The sequence below is a fragment of the Mauremys reevesii genome, linkage group 4 (genome assembly GCF_016161935.1).
Source record: "Mauremys reevesii isolate NIE-2019 linkage group 4, ASM1616193v1, whole genome shotgun sequence".
NCBI lineage: Eukaryota > Metazoa > Chordata > Testudines > Geoemydidae > Mauremys > Mauremys reevesii.
Genome location: NC_052626.1, coordinates 62,246,935 through 62,268,794, shown reverse-complemented (window position 1 = coordinate 62,268,794; position 21,860 = coordinate 62,246,935). Strand labels below are relative to the sequence as shown.

General features: G+C 40.6%; 1 protein-coding gene and 1 long non-coding RNA gene across 2 annotated transcripts in view; one reads left to right on the top strand and one right to left on the bottom strand.

Annotated features, from left to right (window-relative positions):
• LOC120404532 (cytosolic phospholipase A2 epsilon-like) overlaps positions 1–19,365 on the top strand; it is a 44,453-nt gene extending 25,088 nt beyond the window's left edge. Inside the window, exons 11-21 of the mRNA XM_039537266.1 lie at positions 2,794–2,831; positions 3,522–3,678; positions 4,421–4,557; positions 5,448–5,670; positions 8,347–8,461; positions 10,272–10,409; positions 12,453–12,560; positions 14,071–14,262; positions 15,103–15,269; positions 16,249–16,435; positions 18,758–19,365. Coding sequence (XP_039393200.1) covers positions 2,794–2,831; positions 3,522–3,678; positions 4,421–4,557; positions 5,448–5,670; positions 8,347–8,461; positions 10,272–10,409; positions 12,453–12,560; positions 14,071–14,262; positions 15,103–15,269; positions 16,249–16,435; positions 18,758–18,996 — 1,701 coding nt within the window. The 3' untranslated portion in view covers positions 18,997–19,365. The remainder of the gene's footprint in view (positions 1–2,793; positions 2,832–3,521; positions 3,679–4,420; positions 4,558–5,447; positions 5,671–8,346; positions 8,462–10,271; positions 10,410–12,452; positions 12,561–14,070; positions 14,263–15,102; positions 15,270–16,248; positions 16,436–18,757) is intronic.
• Positions 454–9,756, bottom strand: LOC120404533. Its single transcript, XR_005598032.1, has 3 exons — positions 9,728–9,756; positions 5,087–5,297; positions 454–484 (listed from the first exon to the last, which is right to left on the bottom strand). It is a non-coding gene; the product is annotated as an uncharacterized LOC120404533 (long non-coding RNA).
• Positions 19,366–21,860: the final 2,495 nt, after the last annotated feature.

Here is a 21,860-nt window from a genome sequence, read left to right as displayed (position 1 = left end):
TGCTGCCTCTGCATGCAGGCACCGCCCCCGCAGCTCCCATTGTTCGCAGTTCTAGGAGCTTAGAGAGGGACATATTGCTGCTTCCGAGAAGCTGGGTACAGAGCCTGCCAGTCCCACTAACCCCCGCTCCAGCACCAGGGGGGCTTCTGGGCTGCTACCACCTGAGCACCCACGGTGCCCCTGGACCTCCCCTCAGCATTTGCGGTGCCCCTGGACTGCCCCCAAGCATCGGAGGCCCCCCGTGCCCTCTGGGCCACCCCCCCCAGCACCTGGGGCATCACCTGGGCTGCCGCCCCCCAGCACTCACAAGGTCTTAAGGTAGAACTCAATTCATGACCACCTGTGAAAATCTGGTTTAAATTAATTGCCCAGCATCCCTTAGGAATTCTGTAGGAGAGGCAGGGATAGAAGACAGTTCTTCAGGACAGCATTCAACTGCCTTAACCATGAGACCATCCTTTCTCTTCCGTAAATTCCAGGGGTCCTGTGGGGAAAAATAGTATGTAATCAAAAATTAAAGACTGTATCATAATGTGGATGCACAAAAGGCCAAATTAAGGTTGCACCAGTAACCTTAATTGTGGCATTTCCTAACTTGTGAGTGCTTGACAGTGAAAACTTAATATTCTTTTAATGATTTTTTGTAATTGTAATTTTGATGTTTTAAAAATGGCAAACTGAAAAAACAGAAATTCCATCATATGGTATCATATTGACTCCCATGTGGATCATCATCAGAGTTGGAACTTTTATATTCACTGCCCAGACATCTGCCTCTTGAGCTAATGGAGTAACCGATAGCAGTAGTAGGTTGTCATTCTCTATATGGAACAGCACTAGAAGGGGATGTGACACATGCCCTTTGCTAGTGGGTTTCACAGATATTTGCTGACAGCAGAGGAATTTAGAGATTCAGGAATATTGGGTCCCATTCCAAGCTCTGGAGGTTATCACATCTAGTGGTCAAAGATCCTTCTGTCCATTGCCACCAAGATTGATCCCTTCTCCTTCATCTCTTTCCACCTGTCCATGGCCTAGTCCCCTCTTTTCCACACCCTGTCTTCACATTCCAATCCCAATCTCCTTGCCTAGCCAGTCCCAGTCTTCACTCCAACTCTCAGTCCCATTCTCCACCCACTCAGAGCTTCAATCCCAATCCTTCTGCAATCAGCCAGTCTGTGTCTCGCTTCCTCCCAGTCTCCCCACCACCACCTTCCAGTCCCAGTATCCTTCCCCAGTCAGTTCTAGTCTCACCCCCCTCCCAAATCCCACTGTTCCTTTTTTACCTCCATCACAGTTTCGAGTCCCAGTTTCACCCTGTCACCCCACCTCCTTATCCCAATCTACTTTTGTTTTTCTTCTTGGTCTGGCTTTTGTTTCACAGAATTACAATTTAGTCAAATGTGGGTGGATTTTCATGGGAATAACAAATGACACATCCTTGACAGAAAGGCCAAATTTCAAGTCCCTGCTCCAAAGCATTGGGACACTGCAACTTCCAATGAAAATGTTGTAAGAATTTTTCTAACATGAACAAAAAAAATAATTTTTCCTTAAACTCATTCCCGGAAATGACTGAAATATGTTGTCTGAAACTTTCCAAAAATATGCATCCTGAGGCAGAAACCCAGCATGGAAAATCTTAGCCCAAACATTAAAGCCTGGCAAAGTTACAAACAGTTGAAAATACAGGGTCTATAATAGGAAGTTTGGGCAACCTTAATAAAAGGCAGTGCTACCAGACTTTCCTATAATAGGAGAATTTCTTTGTGCTCTGTGCATCAGCCTAGCTCTGCCGGCTTTGGGGAAGGATTTACTTCCTTCTTCCACTCCTTCCTTTTTCATCAGTGAAGATGAGAAATGGAGTCCAAATTAAAACAACCACAACAAACCAGAGTGAAATCCACACACACATGTAGGATAAATGTAAAAATCAGTTTGCACTCAGAGGATTGGAATCTCAGATGGTCTAAATTAGCATATTCTTATTGACCTCAATGGAACTATGCTGATTTATAATAGCTGAGGCTCTGGCCCATTATTAACCCATGTCCATGGCTAATTAGCCTGGAATTTAGAGCATACGTTGGTATGCCATAGTTTAATTAAAGGTGGGTATTACTGGCTGAGGCCCTAAGTCTTTTTAACTGGTGCAGGTGCCTGAAACATTGGAAACATTGAGTTAAAATATTAGACTGAGAATTAACTAGTGGTGTTAAGTAGAACTGTGTGAAATTTTTCAGATGAAACTTTTTTATGAAAAATACAGATTCGAGTTGATGAAGACTTTTCACAAATTTGTGTTGAATTTGCTGTGTTGTTTCAGTTGAACCCCCCCCAATAAATTAAAAAAATTAAAAATCCATTTTTGAAATGAAAGGCTTTTGATTTTTCAATTCAAAATAACTCTTTGTTTTGAAATTTGCCTCAATTTTAGTTGTAAAAAAGATTTAAAACTTGAAAGTGAAATGTTGACTGAAACATTTAATTCAACCCCAAACCATTTTTTAAAACTTTTCATTTAGCCAAAAAATTGGAAAAAAATTAATTTTGGATCTATTTGAAACAATTCCCACCACATTTTTTTTGCATTGTTCAGTAAATCAAAAAATCAGTTATTTGCACAGCTCTAGTTTTGAGTCTGTCTATAACTATCTTTCTCGAATTATTTATGGTCAGGCTATGTGGCTTCAGTGCTAATTGTGGAGCAGGTAAAACTCATACCAAGGCTGAGAGGACACACAAGCTTAAAAATATGATGGCTCTTATAATTTTCCCATTCTCGATTTTCAGACCAGAACGTTTGATTTGCATGTGAAGACAAAAGAATGGTAAGAGAGTCCCAATCTTGCTTTTGGATATGTGTGGATGGGCCCCCGCAGAGCCCAACTGAAATCAACAGTTTGTCTTTTGATCTGTACAGGCATGGGGGTCTGTTAGTTGCAAGAGAAGGCCATTTGTTCTTTGGAAATGGATAATGTCAGCAGAGCTTTTCCCTTTCCTTTCTGGGGAAAAATGTCTTGCTGCAATCGTTTAACAAAACATAATAATCTGTAATTGATTTCAACAGCAGATGAGAATATGTAATGAAACACAACACATTGTAAATAGGCTAATCGTTTTAATGAAACTCTTTCATTAGATGCCATAGAAGCACCAGTCAAACTAGCAATTAGAAATCTGTACACACATGCTGGTCTGGTGTCATCGCCCTTCCCACAGCCTTGTTCTTCTACGGTACACGATTTGGGCTCTATCCGGCAAGGGGTTGAGCTTTTTGGCACCGATCTAGCAAAGCACATAAACCCATGCTTAGCTTTAAACGTGCTCCTAGTCCCATTGATCATTCATGGAATTAAATTTAAGCACACATTGCTTTCTCTTTCTCATTTCTTACATTAGTCTGTCTATATAGAGGTGTTGGAATGTGTTTTCGGTAAACATATCCATATATATATATATATGGAGAGAGAGACTTGACTATAACAGGTAATAATTTGTGGGTTTTGCCTTGGCTTCAGGACTCAGGGCCTGTTTAACAGCTCAAGAAAACTAGATGTACGTTTAGGATTTGACCTGTGCACAGAGGAACAGAATTTCCTGAAGAATCGGAAGAAAGTGGTTGCTGCTGCTCTGAAGAAGGTTCTTCGGCTAGAAGAGGATCTGAAGGACCATGAGGTAGTTGAGGCAGAATAATCTCGTGTCCTGTATTGCCCTAGATGAGTGCTCAGCCTATTGGTACAAAAAGCCTAGTCCAAAGCCCATTGAAATCAATTGGGAGTCTTTCATGGTGTTTCAGTGGGAGTCACTGCTGGTGCTAGTTATGATGAGTGGTGTGTTGTTGGAGGGGGACTGAGGAAGTAGGGTGGGTCCGGTTTAGAAAGGCGATACCCAGGGGATCATTCTCTCTCTTTTCCCCAGGCCAGGACAATAGGCACATGAGTGTTCTACCCCCTTCAGGGCCCCCATTCAACCCAGGAGAAGGGTGTTCCATGAGGAAGTCTTCTCTCCAGGTCCTGTTCAGGCCAAGGAGATCTCAAGTTTGACAGACCAATGTTCTAGTCTGGACTGGCTATTCCTATGTTGGCCTTCAGGTGAATACCCAGTTTAGGAGAATCCCAAAGCTGAATTTGATCCCAATTACCATACATATTTAAAAAAAACCCCACTTTGACAATGGAAGAATCTGAACTTTACTGTATTCAGCAGCAAGGAGAGTATCAAACAATTTAGAATGAAACATATGCAGTGCTGCCCTTTTTGCATTATTTTGCTATGCCAGAGTTTGTGGGAATGCTGTAACCACTCACAGATCAGATTGATTTTTTGCTCACCTTTTGCTTATCTTTCTCCTTTTTAATCATTAATGCTCCTCAGTGTTGTTTGTCACCAACTTTCTGCTTTTGTGTGTGTTGAACAGGTGCCAGTTGTGGCTGTGACAACAACAGGAGGTGGGATAAGAGCTTTGACAGCCATGTATGGCAGCATCTTGGGTCTTCAGAAACTGAATGTTCTGGACTGTGTTTCATACATCACTGGCTCATCTGGCACAACATGGTAAGTAGGTCATTTTTTAAGGTTTTATTTGATCCTTCTGTAAGCTTCCGGGGGAGAGAGAAGTGCTCAAGGAATGTGTTATTTTGCTTGGAAATACATTACAGGGTTATGCCAGCATAGCTACAGCATCCTAGCCATTCAGCTACAGTCCCTGTAGACACGGCCTAAGGGTAAAATTTTCAAAGTTGCCTAAGTTTCATTTTAAAAAGTGATTTAGGCACTTGGGACCTTAAGTCTCATTGAAAATCAATGAGATTTAGGCTCCCATGTCACTTTTGAAAATGAGACTTAGGCTCCTATGTCACTTAGGTACTTCAGAACATTTTCACCTAAACCTAATTTTTTCTTATTGTCTAACTAATAGTTCTTTTCCTGGCACTTAGATTTCAGCTGGCAAAAATAATGATAACTTTAGGTAATTTAACCCCATTCATGAATACCAGTGGGGAGTCGTTGGATAGCGTACCGTACAGTATGTATTCTGAATGGAGTGGAGTAAAAATTACCAAATGAAACAAGGAGCATTTACCTGAGATTTGTGAACATTTCCTCAATCCTGGGTAAGGTTTCAAGCAAACCTGTGCTGAGTTTTGACAGTGAACCTAGACTGAATTTTTTTGCGGTGGAGTGGAAACCATGTTGAAACTTGGAAATTGTGGATTTGCGCATCTTTGACCCCAAACCCAATGTTGTCAGATGAGTTTCCCTCTGAGCTTTGGAATCTGTTCATCTCTAAAACTCTAAACAAAACATAGGTGGTGTGAGTTAGCTTAAGTGAAGTGAATCTGAAAAAAAGTTTGCAGGAAGCTTTGCCACATAAATCCTTTGAGTTTCACAGGCTCCTAATTCTAATTCACTGTTGTTTTTAACATGGTATTTTCTGTCCCTAGGACCATGACAAACTTGTATGAAGATGATGATTGGTCACATAAGGATCTAGGGGAGCTAATCATTGAAGCTCGGAAGCAAGCATCCAAATCCAAAATGAGTGCTTTTTCCTTGGAAAGTCTGAAGAATTATCATAGGGAGCTGAGTCAACGCACCCAAGCAGGATACAAGACATCTTTTATAGATCTCTGGGGGCTCATGATTGAATCCATGTTGAATGATGGGGTACTGTATACATCCCTCTTTTTACTAAGGACTATGGTCTCTTTCTAAAAATTAGAAGAAAATTAAACCCTAGGAAGAGAGACCCATACAATATCTTTATAGAGTTATTCACTCAAAGAAATTCCACTGGGTTGGTGGCAAATCAATATCTCATGCACAGAATAGGAACTTACGATCACATGTTAATGACAGTGAGATACAGAGTGAGTTACTAAATTTAGTGACATAGTGAATAAATGAACAAACAGAAGAGAAACAAATCAAGGGCAATGAAACATGTACTGCATTTTCATCTATTTTCTCAACTGTCATTTCAGGTTAATTATTTAGGACAGAGGTTCACAACCTGAAGGGTTGCAATCTTCTTGCCCTTCTCACAGAGTGAAATGGCAGAGGGGAACCTGGCTAGATCCTGACTAAATGAAAGGGGAATTCAGATGTATGGGGGCAAGTTTTTGTTATGGAAAAGGGGTATCAGGATGGAGAAGATTGAAAACCACTGATAAGCTAATATGGACGCTCCCCAATTTACGCAAGTGTTCTGTTCCTGAACGCCTTGCGTAACTTGAATTTTGCGTAAGTTGGGAACGCATACCCGACCATTAAGCAAAATAATAATAATAATAAATAATAAAAACATTTCTAGCTTATGGAACTTTTTCCGTAAATGTGGATTTGCGTAAATCGGATTTGCATAACCCGGGGAGCATCTATAATCCCGAGTATATTAGTAAATTAAAGAGATAAGGTGGTGGAGGTAATATCTTTTATTGGATTAGTGAGACAGTTAGCCAGAGCTCACTAACAGAAGTTGGTTCAATAGAACATATGATCCCACCCATCTTGTCTTTTAAATATCCTGGGATCGACACAGCCACAACACTGCATATACTAGTAAATGTTCTGTAGCATATTTTGTAAAAAAATAACCAAATCTTAGTGTGCTGAAGCTCCCCTATAGCATCAGCTATTAAATCTTTGCTGAGAACTGGAGACTGTCAATTTTTGTGGTGGTTATAAGGGGTGTGATTTAGCAAGGTATATGTTAGTGAGATTCAACTGTATTAAAATACATTGTATGGTCAATGCAGTCATTAAAAATAGATAGTGGATCTATTGTTCTGTCAGACCTTAAACTTACAGGACCTTTAAAATTGCTGTTCATCAGCTTGTGGGAGCTGTTTTGGATTTTATCTCAAGCAGGTGTTTCTGTGGCTAACTTTGAAAATTATTGTAAGATGTGCACAAGCAAAGCTTGAAAAATCATAGTATCTTAGTGGTATTGCCACACTAATGGTGAAAGAAGCCCTTTCAAATGTTATGGGCAAAGCCAACCTCCTTTTTCATGTGACATTTTTCATTCTTATTCTCGGGCCAGAAGTTATTTTGTAAAATTTGATAAAATTCTGTTTCGCTGTTTTGAGAGCTCATTTAAAAAAAAAATCATTTCAGATTTTTTTTTCCACTATAGAGACAGTAGAACCTCAGAGTTACAAACACCTTGGAAACGGCAGTTGTTTCTAACTCTGAAATGTTTGTAACTGAACAAAACGTTATGGTTGTTCTTTCAAAAGTTTACAACTAAACATTGGCTTAATATAGGAGTTCTCAAACTGGGGGTCGGGATCCCCAGGGGGTCGTGAGGTTATTACATGGGGGGTGGTGAACTGTCAGCCTCCACTCCAAACCCCGCTCTGCATCCAGCATTTATAATGGTGTTAAATATATTTAAAAGTGTTTTTAATTTAGAAGGGGGGGTCGCACTCAGAGGCTTGCTATGTGAAAGGGGTCACCAGTACAAAAGTTTGACTTAATACAGCTTTGAAACTTTACTATGCAGAAGAAAAGTGCTGCTATCCCTTTATTTCTTAGTAGTTTATGTTTAACACAATATTGTACTGGATTTGCTTTTTTATTTTTGTCTCTGGTGCTGCCTGATTGTGTATTTCCAGTTCCAAATGAGGTGTGTGGTTGACTGGTCAGTTCATAACTCTGGTGTTCATAACTTTGAGGTTCTACTGTAACTCAATATTGGCTTTTTCTATCCCCCGCCCCCCAAACTTTGGAATTAATATAGCAGGAGTGTCATTGACATGGTGGCTTGACAAAATCATATTTTAAAAAGATGACATTCAAATATAGGAGAACAGTAGAAATAGCATTGTCTATCCTATTTTTTGCACAATACATGAAAATGCAATGCGAAAGGATATACTGTGTAGTCTGCAAATTCTAGTATCACACACTGAAATAGAGTGTAGGCTGGTTAATAGGATCCATCTTAACCAAGACCACTCAGAGGCCCCTGATTTCTACCCAGATCTCGCTTTCTGTGTGTGAAGTACATAGAGGAGAACCTAGGAGGGAATTCAGACATTTCAGTGATTTCCAAACTCAGATGTTGTGGTAGTGCAATGATTAGTGTAGGCAGCACCTCCACCAGTACATGGAGCTATATCCTTATCTTAGTGTTAAGTTGTTGTCTTGTGTGTTACGTTGTTGATCTGACCTGAGGGAGGAGTGGGGGTTAGCAGAAAGTTCAGTCCTGTCAGTGTGTGCTGGAGTTGGTACCTGCAGTATCCCAATAGAACTCTGTGATTCTATAAGCAAGTATTACAGTAGATTCCTGTGTCATTGCTGTTGTTTCTCAGTTAACCATTTTTTCTTCAAAAACAGAAAGATGAACATAAACTCTCAGATCAGCAACAGGCAGTGAATTGGGGTCAGAACCCACTGCCCATCTATCTGGCTCTCAATGTCAAGGACAATGTTACCACTAAAGATTTTAGAGGTAATGATTATATTTCAGAATTACAGCTGAGTTTAAATCTAAGAAAGTCCTACTTAGGCTTGGACAAACCAATTAGATAACACAGGAACCTTCCAAACTTCCACCCTGTTATTGAAACAATCCTATTAGGAGGGTTAACAAAGTTTGCATACTTTAACATACATATATTATTGGGTTTCCTTATGTGTGTGCACATCTACACTGGGATCTAGCCAGGGCCTGAAGTTAAATGTGCAGGATTATGATGAAATAGGCTGTTCTCCCAGTATTCCTCCATCAGCCTGATTGGAAGCAGGGATTGTGGAAATCTTGTAAGAGCCCATTCTCATGAGGTTTCCAGACACATCTTGCAGACCTTAGAGGTCTGGACATTCAGTTAAGTATCTAAACTTACAGGCCCTTAAATAAACTTCTCTGAACCTTTTGGAGATCACCTATCCCTAGTTCAGTGCTTCTTTTGCATGACAAATCAAAAGTAATAGAAGTCATATAACATCCTGGTCTCCCTTTCATTGGAGGAATGAACCCTTTCATCGATGAAAAGGAAGTTGAATCTATATTCTCTTTCAGACCCAATATTGCTCCATCAATGAAACTGAAAGGGACAGGAAGTGGAAAACAAAGTGGTTTTACACTATTGTTGGTCTTCATTTGACACATTCGGCTCTAGCAATTTGGCCGCCCCAAGCAGTCATGAATGCGGGAGGTGCACCGGAGCTGGGGGACCAGCGGACCTCCCGCACGCATGACTGCGGAGGATCCGCTGGTCCTGCGGCTCCAGTGGACCTCCCGCAGCTGCGGAGGGTTCGCTGGTCCGGCGGCTCCGGTGGAGTATCCGCAGGCATGTCTGCGGGAGGTCCACCCGAGCCGCGGGACCAGCGCACCCTCCGCAGTCATGCCTGCGGGAGGTCCGCCGGACCCGCCTGCCGCCCTCCAGGGAAAATGCCGCCCCAAGTGCGTGCTTGGCGCGCTGGGGTCTGGAGCCGGCCCTGGACACATTCATAATTCTGATTTAGAGGGTGTACATGGGATTGAAATGATGCATAGACCTCTTGCTGGCCCTTGCCTGGGGACAAATATCACCCTATATATATCTCTTACATTTACTTAGTACAGGAGTGTTCTGACCATTGCCAGATTAATTGTAAATATACCTTTTACCCATTTGAAATAAAATGTTTATATCCACAGAACACTAATCCCATTCCACTGAGAGTTCCCATCCATTCTTTTTGCAAGGGTGGCTATGCCCCAGGAGATGCTCACCAGTTTTTGCAATGCTGCCCACCTTTAGGTCCTGTAAGGGGGAGTTACTTGAATTGTCATTTGGGGCTGCATAGGAGCCCTGTCACTATAGGTTGCCATGGGGATATGCTGACTCATTACTCCTCCCCATTGCTCCTAGCCATGTCCCTCTTCTGCTACTTTGGTTGATTAGCTGCAGGCTCCACTGTGAAGGGGTTTGGGGTTCCTTGAGCTGCCACAACTCCCAGACTGGGTGGACCTTGTGCCTCCGGTGACAAAGCTCATGTAAATTGAAAATGAATTAAGGCCACTGTCTGGCCCATTTTGAGGACAGAGCTACCCTCTCCATTTGTTAAGTCCTAAATCACTCTCCAGGTCCTTCAGTGGCACTCACAGTAAATAAAAATGGCTAGTTACAAACAATGGTGGTTCCTATAACATAGTTCACCTTGAAAAAGCTGAAACTCAGAAGGTTTATTCTACTTTTCACTCTCTTTACCTGCTGGCTAACACCATGTCTAGTTACCCACTGCAGTTAAATAGTTTTTTATGGCTCTGTTTGCAGAGTGGGTGGAGTTCACTCCCTATGAGGTGGGATTCCTGAAATATGGAGCCTTTATTCGTGCGGAGGATTTTGGAAGCGAGTTCTTCATGGGCCGGCTGATGAAGAAGCTCCCAGAATCTCGGATCTGCTTCATGCAAGGTGTCTTATTCACTTGGGAAAGTGTTTACCTAATAAGAACACTAATAGCAATGGAAACCAGTGCCTGGCAAGCCACTGTTCTGTGACTGGCTGTAGTGGTGTAGTATTAATTGCAGAAAATGTTTCTATATCTTAATGAGCAGCAGATAAAGTTAAATGTAATTCTAAATCTTCCCAAGTGTTTTAAACAGTTGCACTTGGTTTCCTTTTCTTGTGATTCCAAATGATAGATTCAGAGCAGATATGAGATTTTATACACCTTTAACACCTGAGTTTGCAGAAAACATCACACACTTTTATATTCCAAATCTCTACAGTTCAGCCCCTTAGGGCATAGTTCTATTGTTGATTTATAACCCTGAGGAATACAGCATGATAACACTGAAAAGATAGACATGCTGCTATTTATTGGGCTAAGCCCAGTAGTAATGTCTTTCATTCATACTGTATGCCAATATCTCGTCAAGGATTTAAAGAATAGTTACATGAATAAACAATATATAGTAGCAAACGGGGGGTTACGAAAGAAGCTGGAGAAGCAAGGTATAAAAGAAAATTATATATCCACAGAAATTTGAAAAAAAAAAGGAATAAATAGAGATACAGAAAGTCTGCTATCTTCTGGCAGTTAGAGAGATAAGAACTAGAGCACCTCAGAATTTTTTTTGACAAATTGTTTTCATTGAATAATGCTGATTTGTCCAAACTGAAACTGTGAAACAGGGTCAATTTTGACAAATTTCCTGACTTAACGGAAAAAAAAAGTTGGAAATTGTCAAAATGGGAAAGTATATTGTCATTTTTTTATACAAAAAATGTTGGTTTTCTGCTTCAAAATGATTTTTGTTTTGAAATGTAATCTAATTAGATGGGGGAAGGGCCTAATAAAAGAAAAAAGTTGAAATCAAAATGCAAAATTTCACAATTATCCAAACAAAATGTTTTACCTGACCTGAAGTGGTGGAAAAATTGGAATTTTGGTTTGCAAATATTTTTGAGATTTTTGACTTTCAGAAATGGGGGAAAAAATGTGAACTCTCAAAAATATTTGTGGGATGGGAAAACTGTGTCCCATGCACCTTTAAGGATGACCTCTGTGGCTGATTCCCTGAATTAGTGCTGATTAGAGAGTTTTCATTTGAATATTTTTTTGATTAAAATGCCTTTCTATTCAAACAAAGACTTTTGAAAAAGGTCATTTATGTATTTTTAATTGTCTAGGTTTTTATCAAACTAAATATTTTGAACTGTGTTCCCTCCCACTTTTCCACCCTTCCATTTCTGTTTGCTACTGAATGCAGTATAATGAATGATATCTAGGGTTCTCCCTCACCCCACACACTTTTTTTACTTTTCTTTTCTATGTTTCCTTTGGCCACTCTGTAACTTTTCAAGACTTTTTCCACTTTGGAAAAGTTACAGAATGGCAAAAGGAAAAAAACCCAAAATAAGTTGGGAATGGGGGAGCCTGACTTTGGAGATTTTTTTATTCTGCTGCATTCAGTGACAAAAAGGGAGGGGAAAAAGAGAAAGGGGACAAATTAAAATTCAAAATTGTCAAGACATATTTCAGGGAAAAAGAAAAAGAAATTGTTCCAGGTCAAACCCTAGGAAATGGAAACAACTTTGAAATATCCTGTGAAGTTTTTACCATTTTTGAACCATCTTTCTCATTGAAATACAGAGTTCCAACAGCTGAGGAGCAAAAGCTGGATTGAGGAATGTGCCAATATTCTAGGCGATAGTCCAATTTTGGAGGTCTCTTATTTTGATAATTTACAGTGATTATAAATATGGGTGCAAATCAGCTTTGCAAATTTAACTCATATAAGAACTGCAGATGTTGCACCCTCAGGAGAGACTTGCTTTACATCCTTCTTTTCCCGCTCTAAGAATCTAGTTGTAGAAGCCCGGGCTATATGTTAAAATTAGAAAGAAATGTGAAACAGATTTGTGGGGAGGGACAAAAGGTCGTGTTCACTACAAATGCATCAGTCTTCACTTGGACTCATATGTTGCTATTAAATCTCTTCCTCTTGATAGGAATGTGGAGTAGTGTGTTTTCCAAGAATCTCTTGGATGCATGGCATGCAGCTGACAATTCAGAGGACTTCTGGCACAGATGGACCCAAGACAGAGTGACTGAAATAGGTAAATCTGGCTTTCCCTTCCATTTTGTTTTGATTGCTCCTGTATGCTCATCTGATGTGAGAACTATACCAACATTGGCAGTGTGCTCATTCTCAGGGCCAGGGCAGGACCAGGAAAGGTAAGCAGTGCCTGGTGTTGCACTCTCTTTGTTGATCCTGAAGCAGCAATAATAAGATACTCTTTAGGTGAGGGAGAGTTGCCATAGTGTAGGGCCTAATGAAAAGGAGCTAAGAAAAAATGAGGTAGTCTCAAGATGTTGTCTCATAAGGACTGGGAAGGAGAATTTCTTCTACTGAACTTAGTGTTCATGCAGGAAAGCACTTAGTGTTGCTTCCCACATAAAGCATATTTTGCCTGTGTTCTGGAATCTCTGCTAGCCCCCAAGTTCGTTTCCAGATGTAATTCAAAATGTTACTTTTTACGCTAAACATTTTCCCTGGACTACGTTGGACACTACCTTATTCCTTGTGTGAAACAGCGGCAACTAAGGTCATCAGGACTGTACAGTCTAACACCTTTGGATGTAAATGGGTGGGGCTGATAGCAGGGCATTTTCAATGAGGGGTCTTTGACTCTACAATTTGCCTCCCCTTTCCTCTGCATTTGCTGGCTTTGAGGTCACGTTACAAAGTCCGTCTATTTCCCCAGTTTTCCTAAGCTAGGTCTTATGCTAGGGAATTATGTCGTTATAACTATGTTGTTCATAAGTATATGAACTCCACCCCTGAGCAATCCAATTAAACTGACATGACCCCCTGGTGAAGGCAGTGCTATGTTGACAGGAGGGCTTCTCCTGTTGACATAGCTACTGCCTCTTGTGAAGGTGGAGCTGAAGTACCTATGCCAATAGGAGAACCTCTCCCGTTGGTGTCGGTAGTGTCTTCACTGACGTGCTACAGCTGTGCTGGTCCAGTGTTTTAAGTGTAGACTTGCCCTTAGAGTTGGGGTGCTGTGGGAGTAAGTAGAGCAGGGGAGGGAAATGTTAGTTTTGCTGGGTCCAGGACACTATTAATATGGGCTTGAGGCCTACTGGATTTGAATGTTGTTGTTTTATTTTTTGTAATGTATACGTATGTATTTTATTTGGACCTTTACAAATGAGCCCTCCTTCAGTTTTGAGTGCATGTATCCAATATACCACACAGGCAGTGAAACTGTGTCACAAATGGTCTTCAGAAAATTCAGATCAAGGGAAATGAAATAGTCTGGGCCAGTTCTTCCAATTGCTTCCCCCAAGGAAAAGAATATCATGACAACGTTGTCTAATTTGAATCTCAGCCCTCATTCTGAAGGTGCCTTAAGGTCCTGATCTAAAGCCTATTGTAGTCTGTTGAAAGACTCCCATTGACTTCAGTGGGCTTTGAATCCAGACCTTAGGTGCACGTTTAGAAAATTATATAGATAATAAATTATTATTATTACTACTATTGCAGAAGACTATTCCACACCTCCCCCTCCACCTGCCCCTACGACATGGATAATTTATGATATTTCTACCACCTTTCTTCAGAGGAAGAACCTGATCTACCTGAGAGGCCACATGAGATGGCTACTTGCATGTACACTCCTGCAGGAGGCATTTCCAATGCACTTCGAGATATTTTAACGGATCGCCCAGCAGTATCAAAGTACCACAGTTTCTTAAGGGGTTTCCAGATGCACAACGAGTACACACAGCATGAGCAGTTTTCTAAATGGAAAGGTATAGTACTGCCACTCAATTCTGAATGGCTTCCTTTGAGATAATTTGGGGGTCTGGAATTTAGTGAGGGAAACTTGCATGTCTTGGAGAGAACTGAATGGGCTTTATGTTTAACTCATGCATCCTGACTAGGACAGGGAGAATGAATTAGCTTCATTTTTTTAATCCGTTCATCCGAAATCGCAAAACTTGAAGCTAATTTTTAACAGAACTATTTGATTCATCTTTTGAATTGTTTGGAGCTGAAAGTGCTTAGTAGAATTGCTTTAGTGGGACCCCACTCATTTTGCTGTAGGTCAGATGGAAAAGCTCTCTCAGGTTTGGCATGCTTCATTGATTTTGATGAACAGACAGAAGAGACTGAATGGACGGTCAGAAGAAATGCCTTCTCAACAGAGGAGAGGCTGCTACTAGAGCCAGAGCCTGGGGTGAAGTAATAGGAGGATGCCAGAAATGGAATGACCATCTATATCCGAGAGGACCCTTGTCAAAGCATGGATTCTCAGCCTGAGTGAGAAAGGGAGTTCCATAGCTCCAGCTAGATTTTAACAACTTTCCTTTTCTTTATGCCTAGATAAAAAAGGGTCCCCAAATGATGGAGGTGGGGTCCTGAAACTCTCCCCTCTTGTGACATGGGGTCACAGTGCAAAAAATGTTGAGAACCACTGCTGTATGGCACGGGCAAGCTATAGTGGTATAGCTGTCACAAAGCAAAGGAAATTGTGCATGCCTTGGGCGAGACAGAAGCTGTACTTCTCTTTTCTGTCTGACCCTTGAAATTCAAGAGGTAGCAGATTTGATCCTGCAATAGTTCATTTATAAGAAATACTTACCTTTCAGACACTATGCTAGACTCTTTGCCTAATCAACTGAGACACACTGCAGAGCATCTGGAGCTGGTAGATACTGCATTCTTCTTTGATACCAGTTACCCACCACTTATGAGACCAGAGAGGAAAGTGGATGTCATCCTGCATTTAAACTACAGTGGAGGATCACAGACAATGGTAAGAGCAGACAGCTTCTCCTTTGTTTTCTTCAGTAATGGCCAGTTGTCTGTAAGTCTTTATTAGCCAGTGTTAGTAACTTCCTACTTTTAAATATTAGAAGAGAAAGGTGATTCCAGGAGGAAAAATCTTGATCTAATTTGAACTACGTTGTAGATAGTGGCATGTATCCCTGTTTTGGGAACAATGGTCTATGTGCTACATTTAATTAAAGCATTGTGTGGTGTGGCACTAAGCAGTAGTAATGGTTGAGATGCCACTTCCATTAGAAACCTGTCCCGTATCTTAAGGAACAAATTCAACTTTCTGACAGTCATTAGGGTTTGAAAGTTCATTTTCAGTCCACATGTGATTGAAAAAAAAGTTTGATAAAACTTGATTTGGTCTTCTTTATTTATTTACTTCTTGAGTTATCCAAGTGTGATTTAATGAATGAAAAAATTCTTCACATGCTTGTTGGTGTTCCCATTTAAATGTCAGGCTTGTTTTATGAGAACTGCTCACTAGATTTCAGTGCATTAGAGTCAGATTTTGACTGAGAGTCCTGCTTCTGATTTGTCCTCAAACACAAACTCTAAAACAGAGTCTAAACCAGATCTGCAGGTCACCTCTCTGACCCATCTATATTTAAATGCAGACATTATCTTCGGTAACACCATTCTTGCCCTTGAATTCTTGCTGTGTTGTTCCCAGTCAAATTCCTGTTTTACAACTCTCTTGGCCACTTGTGTCTTTAAATGAATAGTATAATTTTGTACTGTCTTTACAATCTGTACTAAGTGTTTTCCTGTTTTGTGCAGTAAGATTATTTTTGGACAGCCCTCCAAGGAACAAAGTAAAATGTATTGTCAGCAACCCTTTTAATGTAACCCATGTGTCTCCAGTCGCTCGCATTCCTACTGGCATCCCAGTACAATCCCCATCCTGACTTTTGTCTGTTTGTTGGTTCTAATGTTTGTTCCATTCTATGTTGATCTAGCCTCTGGACCGGGCCTCCACATACTTCTCAGAGCAAGGAATCCCATTTCCTAAGCCCGTGTTGAATGAGGAAGAAAGGAAGAATCTAAAGGAGTGTTATATGTTTGAAGATGCAGAGACCCCAGGTGCTCCCATACTGCTTTATTTCCCACTTGTGAACGACAGCTTCCAAAGATACATAGCACCTGGTAAGTAAACAACAGTCAGTCATTGCATTACAGTCAGCATGAGCAGCCTGTTCATTCTCTAGAGTTTTGTGTTTTATTTCACACCAATAAACATCTCTCTTGTCTGGGTCCCTTTTTCTACTTTCAACATGACTGACTTCTAAATGACCACTTTCAGCCAGTAATATCACTCATTTATAGAGTTTGGGCAAAAATTTTCAGTTTTCTGGCAATTCCCAAAAACTCAAAAATAAAAATTTGTTTTGGATTCAGCCAAAACCATTTTTTTTTCAAAATTTGTGACACATTGAAAAGTTTTTTTTTAAAAAATTCAAGCTGAATGAAATGTTTCATCTGAAATGAACTATTTTGTTTCAATTTCAAGCTTTTTTCATTTTTAAATTTTAAAAAGTGAAAATAAAGGACATTTAAAATAAAAATGGTTTTGAATCAAAAAATCAAAATGTTTCAGTTCAAAAATATCAAAACTTTTTCTCCAATATGAACATTTCAGAGAATTTTTTGCGAATTCATGAAATGTTTCCGTGGTGCAAAGTCTGATTTTTTCACCGAAAAAAAGATTGTTTGAAAAATTTCACCAGCTCTACTCATTTGTTCCATATGACAACCCTTATTTTAGTCTCACATTAAACTTGGTGTTATCTCACCAAGTACTAGTGTCAATTAATCAAGACCGCAAAAGTTTAACATTGAGGTTATAGAAAACATTCAGTTTAATATAGGTTCAGACACTTTTACAATATTTTTTTATTCCATGACTTGTTTTTTAGGCCTTTGTTGAACAATTTGGAAGGCCAGCACAAATTATTTAAGTCTTGGATGGCTTAGAGCTAGGCTTTCAGTATAAATCATGTGTTCAACATGTAAGTTACTTGAGGCAGCTGTGAGAAAAGGTGAGGCATTTGAGGTTGTAATTCTCTCCATATGTTGGTGTTACTCAGCTTTATACAACTTTTTTCATCAGATTTGGGTACTGCAGTTTTCTTGTTTTTCCAGGGTTTGCCTCAGACAGGTATCTGGATAAGAAGGAGGTGAAACTGATTAGCAGACTGCAATAGATCCAAGAAGCAGAGCAGAATTTCTGAGCAAATTCAGAATCATTAGAGTTGATTAAGCATTTGAAAAGAATTTTTTGTTCACCTTGTTGTATAACTGGTATTAAGTGTCAATTGATGACATAGAAAACAATTGTACCCCTTCACAATTTTTTCCCTGAAACAAAATTATGTTCCTATACTAATCTCCACTGCTCTTTCTATTGGCCACAACAATTCACAGTTTTAGGATACTTTTGGACCGTCATCTACCCATGGATTATGAGGGAGTAGTGGTAACTGTGTCATGTTGAAAAAGGATAAGTTAATCATATGAATGTGGGTATGTGCCACTATTTTTTGTGTCTGTAGTTAGTTAAGATGACGTGGCCTTTCTCTGTTGATATGGAGTCAGCCACCATCATTCATATCTTTGTCACTTCCTGCTCAGTCTAATGCACTGTGCTGTGCTTGGGGATACTTTTGCAGACCACTCAAAAACTTCAGCGAGTACAAAATGTAGTGGGCCATCTGCTCAGTGGAGTGAGCTCACATGAGCACATTATACCTGTGGTCTGTGAATTGTACTGACTTCCTGTGCACTGTGGAGGAAATTCAAGGTGCGGGGTTTCATTTATAAAACCTTGAAGACTTTAGGATCTGGCTATGGGTTCTACACACAACTGAGGTCTGGAGGAAAAGTGCTCCTTGTTGACATCTTCCAAAGTCCAAGTTTTACAGCCTTTAGAGTACAGCACAAGGCATATCTTTTAAGTTGAGCAGTTGTTTGATTTCAGATGATTGTTGGGAAGGTTTTTCTGATGGGGTGAAGCAGACATGGGAGGAGGCTGTTTGTACTTTATACTGTGGGCCATTTGAGGAGGTGGTTGTTTATGTTGCAAAACTACTGGATGAATCACAGTTTTTTCTTTTTATGATCATTTCTGGAGATACCAGTTTTCTACTTCTTCCTGCTCTCAACGTCCCGTTTTATTTTTTCCTCACTGTCACTGAAACCTCTTCCTCTCCAGACTGGGTGGTAGACATGCAGTCCTCTGTAAGACCCCTATAAATGACTTTTCATGGACTGGACAGTAGGAGGTGCTGACAGCAATGCAGTCTCTTCATCCTCACCAATGTTCCAGAGATCAAAGTACTGGATTGGCAATTAAATCTGTCAGCACCCTCTGGGCTGTTCTTGACGTAGTGTATTAGATGGGTATGTACCATGAGGTACAACAGGGACTCAGTAGTGAAACCCATTGTTTCTGTTTTTTTCATTCCCCAGGTGTGGAACGCAGTGCATCAGAAATAGAACTGGGCAAAGTTGATGTCTCCAGTTTCTATTCCCCATATTCTACAAGGGAAGTCTCACTGAAGGCACAAGATTTCAACAAGCTGCTGAAACTAACCAATTACAACATCCAGAATAATGAAAACTTGATTCTTCAGGCCTTGCATGCAGCTGTGAGGCGGAGAAAACAATCTCAGACCCAGTCCCCATCCCAAGCACAGTCATCTTCCTGAAAGAAATCTTTCCTGAAACCCCTCTTCTGGCCTTCAGACAACCCCCCCCAATCTCTCCCAGATCATCATCTTCACAGACAAGGCCACACTAACTCAAAGCGGCATCAGACCCTGCCAGAACAACAGATGGAAAACCTGCAGACCTATCTCCTCTGCTACAATGATCAACACCCCACTCAACACTTCTTTCAAGATCCATGGGTTCTACACATGCCTATCGCAACATGTCATGTACCTCATCCAGTGCACTAAATGCCCCAATAACAACTATGTGGGTGAAACCAGACAATCACCAGACTTTTGAATGAGTTCACACAGAAAAATGATAAAGACAAAAATACCCTATCATCTGTGGTGAACACTTTTCGCAAAGCCATCACTCCATATCTGATCTCTCAGACCTCATCCTCAAAGGAAACATGCACAATTCCTTTGAAATATGATCCTGGGAGCTTAAATTCATAACTTTGCTAGACGGTAAAAGTCATGGACTGAACAGAGATACTGGATTTATGGCTTATTATAACAATCTATAACTCACCATCCCTCCCCCCTCCATCTTTCCCCGACCCTTTTCCCCTCTGACTAGTAAGGTGCTAACAGGCTACTTTACCTTTAATGATCCCCTGAAATATGTGTCAACTACTTATGCTAACAATCTGTTCCGCCTTGTATTTAGCTGTGATACTAAGGGCTTGGCTACACTTTCAAGTCACAGCACAATAAAGGAGCCTCAGGTGCCCTAACTTACTCCTCGTCCACACTGGCAAGGCATGTAGAGCGCTCTGTCTCCGCAGCTACTCTGCTGGTACTCCACCTCGGTGAGAGGAATAATATTTGCTGCGCCTTGGCTACAATGTACGGGCATCAGTGTGAACAAGGTGTTGAGTTACTGCGCTCTGATCAGCCTCCGTAAATGTCCCATAATCCCCTTAAGTCAAGTGGCCACTCTTGTCATTGTTTTGAACTCCTGTAGAAAAGCAGAAATGCCCGTTCAAAGCTCCATTTCTGACAGCCGGCATGCAAGCCATTAGTGTGAAATGCTGTGTGTGAGAGAGAGAGAGAGAGAGGCGGGGGTGGAGGGTCTGCTGCTGTCTGAACTTACAAGACAGCATGCTGACATGCTCTCAGCCCCCCAAAAACCCATTCTCTCTCCCCCACAAACACACAACACACTCCCTGTCACACTCCACCCCCTTCATTTGAAGAGCACATTGCAATCACTTATAATAAATAATAATAATAAAAAAACTTGCATGCTGGGATAGCTGTCCATAATGCACCGCTCCCAATGCCACTGCAAGTGCCGCAAATGTGGCCACACCAGTGCGCAAGCAGCTGTCAGTGTGGACAGACTGCAACGCTTTCCCTACTGCGCTCTACAAAGGTGGGTTTAACTCACAGCGCTCTACATCTGCAAGTGTAGCCAAGCCCTAAATACATTTTCCAGACCTGAAGAAGAGCTCTGCATAAGCTTGAAAACTTGTCTCTCAAAAGTCAGTCCAGTAAAAAATATTACCTCACCCGCCTTGTTGCTCTAATCCTCCTGAATGCTCTATCTTCTACCACTTGGGAGTGACGAAAGCTTTCTCGTGTTTTGGCCAGACCACGAGTTGTTTAACCTGGGATGCTTTGGTGGATTCTGATTCATTCCAATTAGATAGCCATCCCAGGAAATAAAGTTAATTGAGTCATGACCTAGGTATTTGTTTTAAGTAAAGGACAGTTCATGGTATTTTATGAAATACTATACATAATATACACATTTAAAAGCCATAATAAAAATGACAGCACAGTAAATGAGCATGGAAATAATCTTTTAAAACTTCAGTAATTCTGGTTTAAGTCAAGAATGTCTGCTCTGTGAATTGACTCTCTGTCTAATAGTTTTACTCACACACTGACTAGTCTACTTTTCTGGCTCCATTTCACTGTTGTGGAGAAAATGCAAAGATACTGCTGTGAGCTTAGGGCAATCAGTGTAACTCCTCATCTATCTGTTTATTTTCAGCATCTGTTCTCTTTAGAGTGCCTAGTACCTTTTCATCCATAAAATCTCCTGTTGTTTCATTGGCATCCATGTTAACAAAATCCATAAAATCCTCGCCACTCATAAGAGGATCATATGACATTACTGATTAAAGCCATTTGTTTCGGTTTTGTTCTCACTATCACACAAATTAAATAATATCTAGCCTTTTAAAAACAGCTCGGTCACGTGTATTCTTTCATGAATTGCTATGCTCAATGTACATAGAGTATCAAGGAGATTCACTTTCTTCACAGTTTCATCAGCATTAACACGTTGCCTTTCACCTGTAGTTTTTATAAATGTTTTGTTTGATGGTAGCCTTTAAGTTTATAATTATGCACATGCTTATTAGTCAGACCAGTCTTGTGATGTTTGAAGAAGACCATCAGCCTCCAACAGTGTCTCTTTTTTCCTGTTCATGTGGGTGTGAGCTGAAGTTATCCACCCAAAGTGAAATTTGATCCACCTCATCTTAGCTCTTGTTCAACACAGTGAGCGAAGCAGGAATCTTATGGCAACAACTAGTATGTGTTCATATACTTCAAGATCATATCTTAATACATATACATAAGAAAGGAGTAAAATACCAATATGCTGTGGATTGCACGGGGGGGTGTTAGCTGCTATACAATCACATAATATCAAATGCAGCTACTAGGTGCACTGGTATATAATTAAATTACAGCGTGGTAATTATGCTGTCCTATATGCTATTGACTAGCTGATGATCCACTACACTGACACAGAGCATGTGCAGTGAAACAGCTGAGGAGTATATTCTGTAAAATAAAAGCAGGGCCAATTAATTTTCATAACACTGTCAAAACAATGT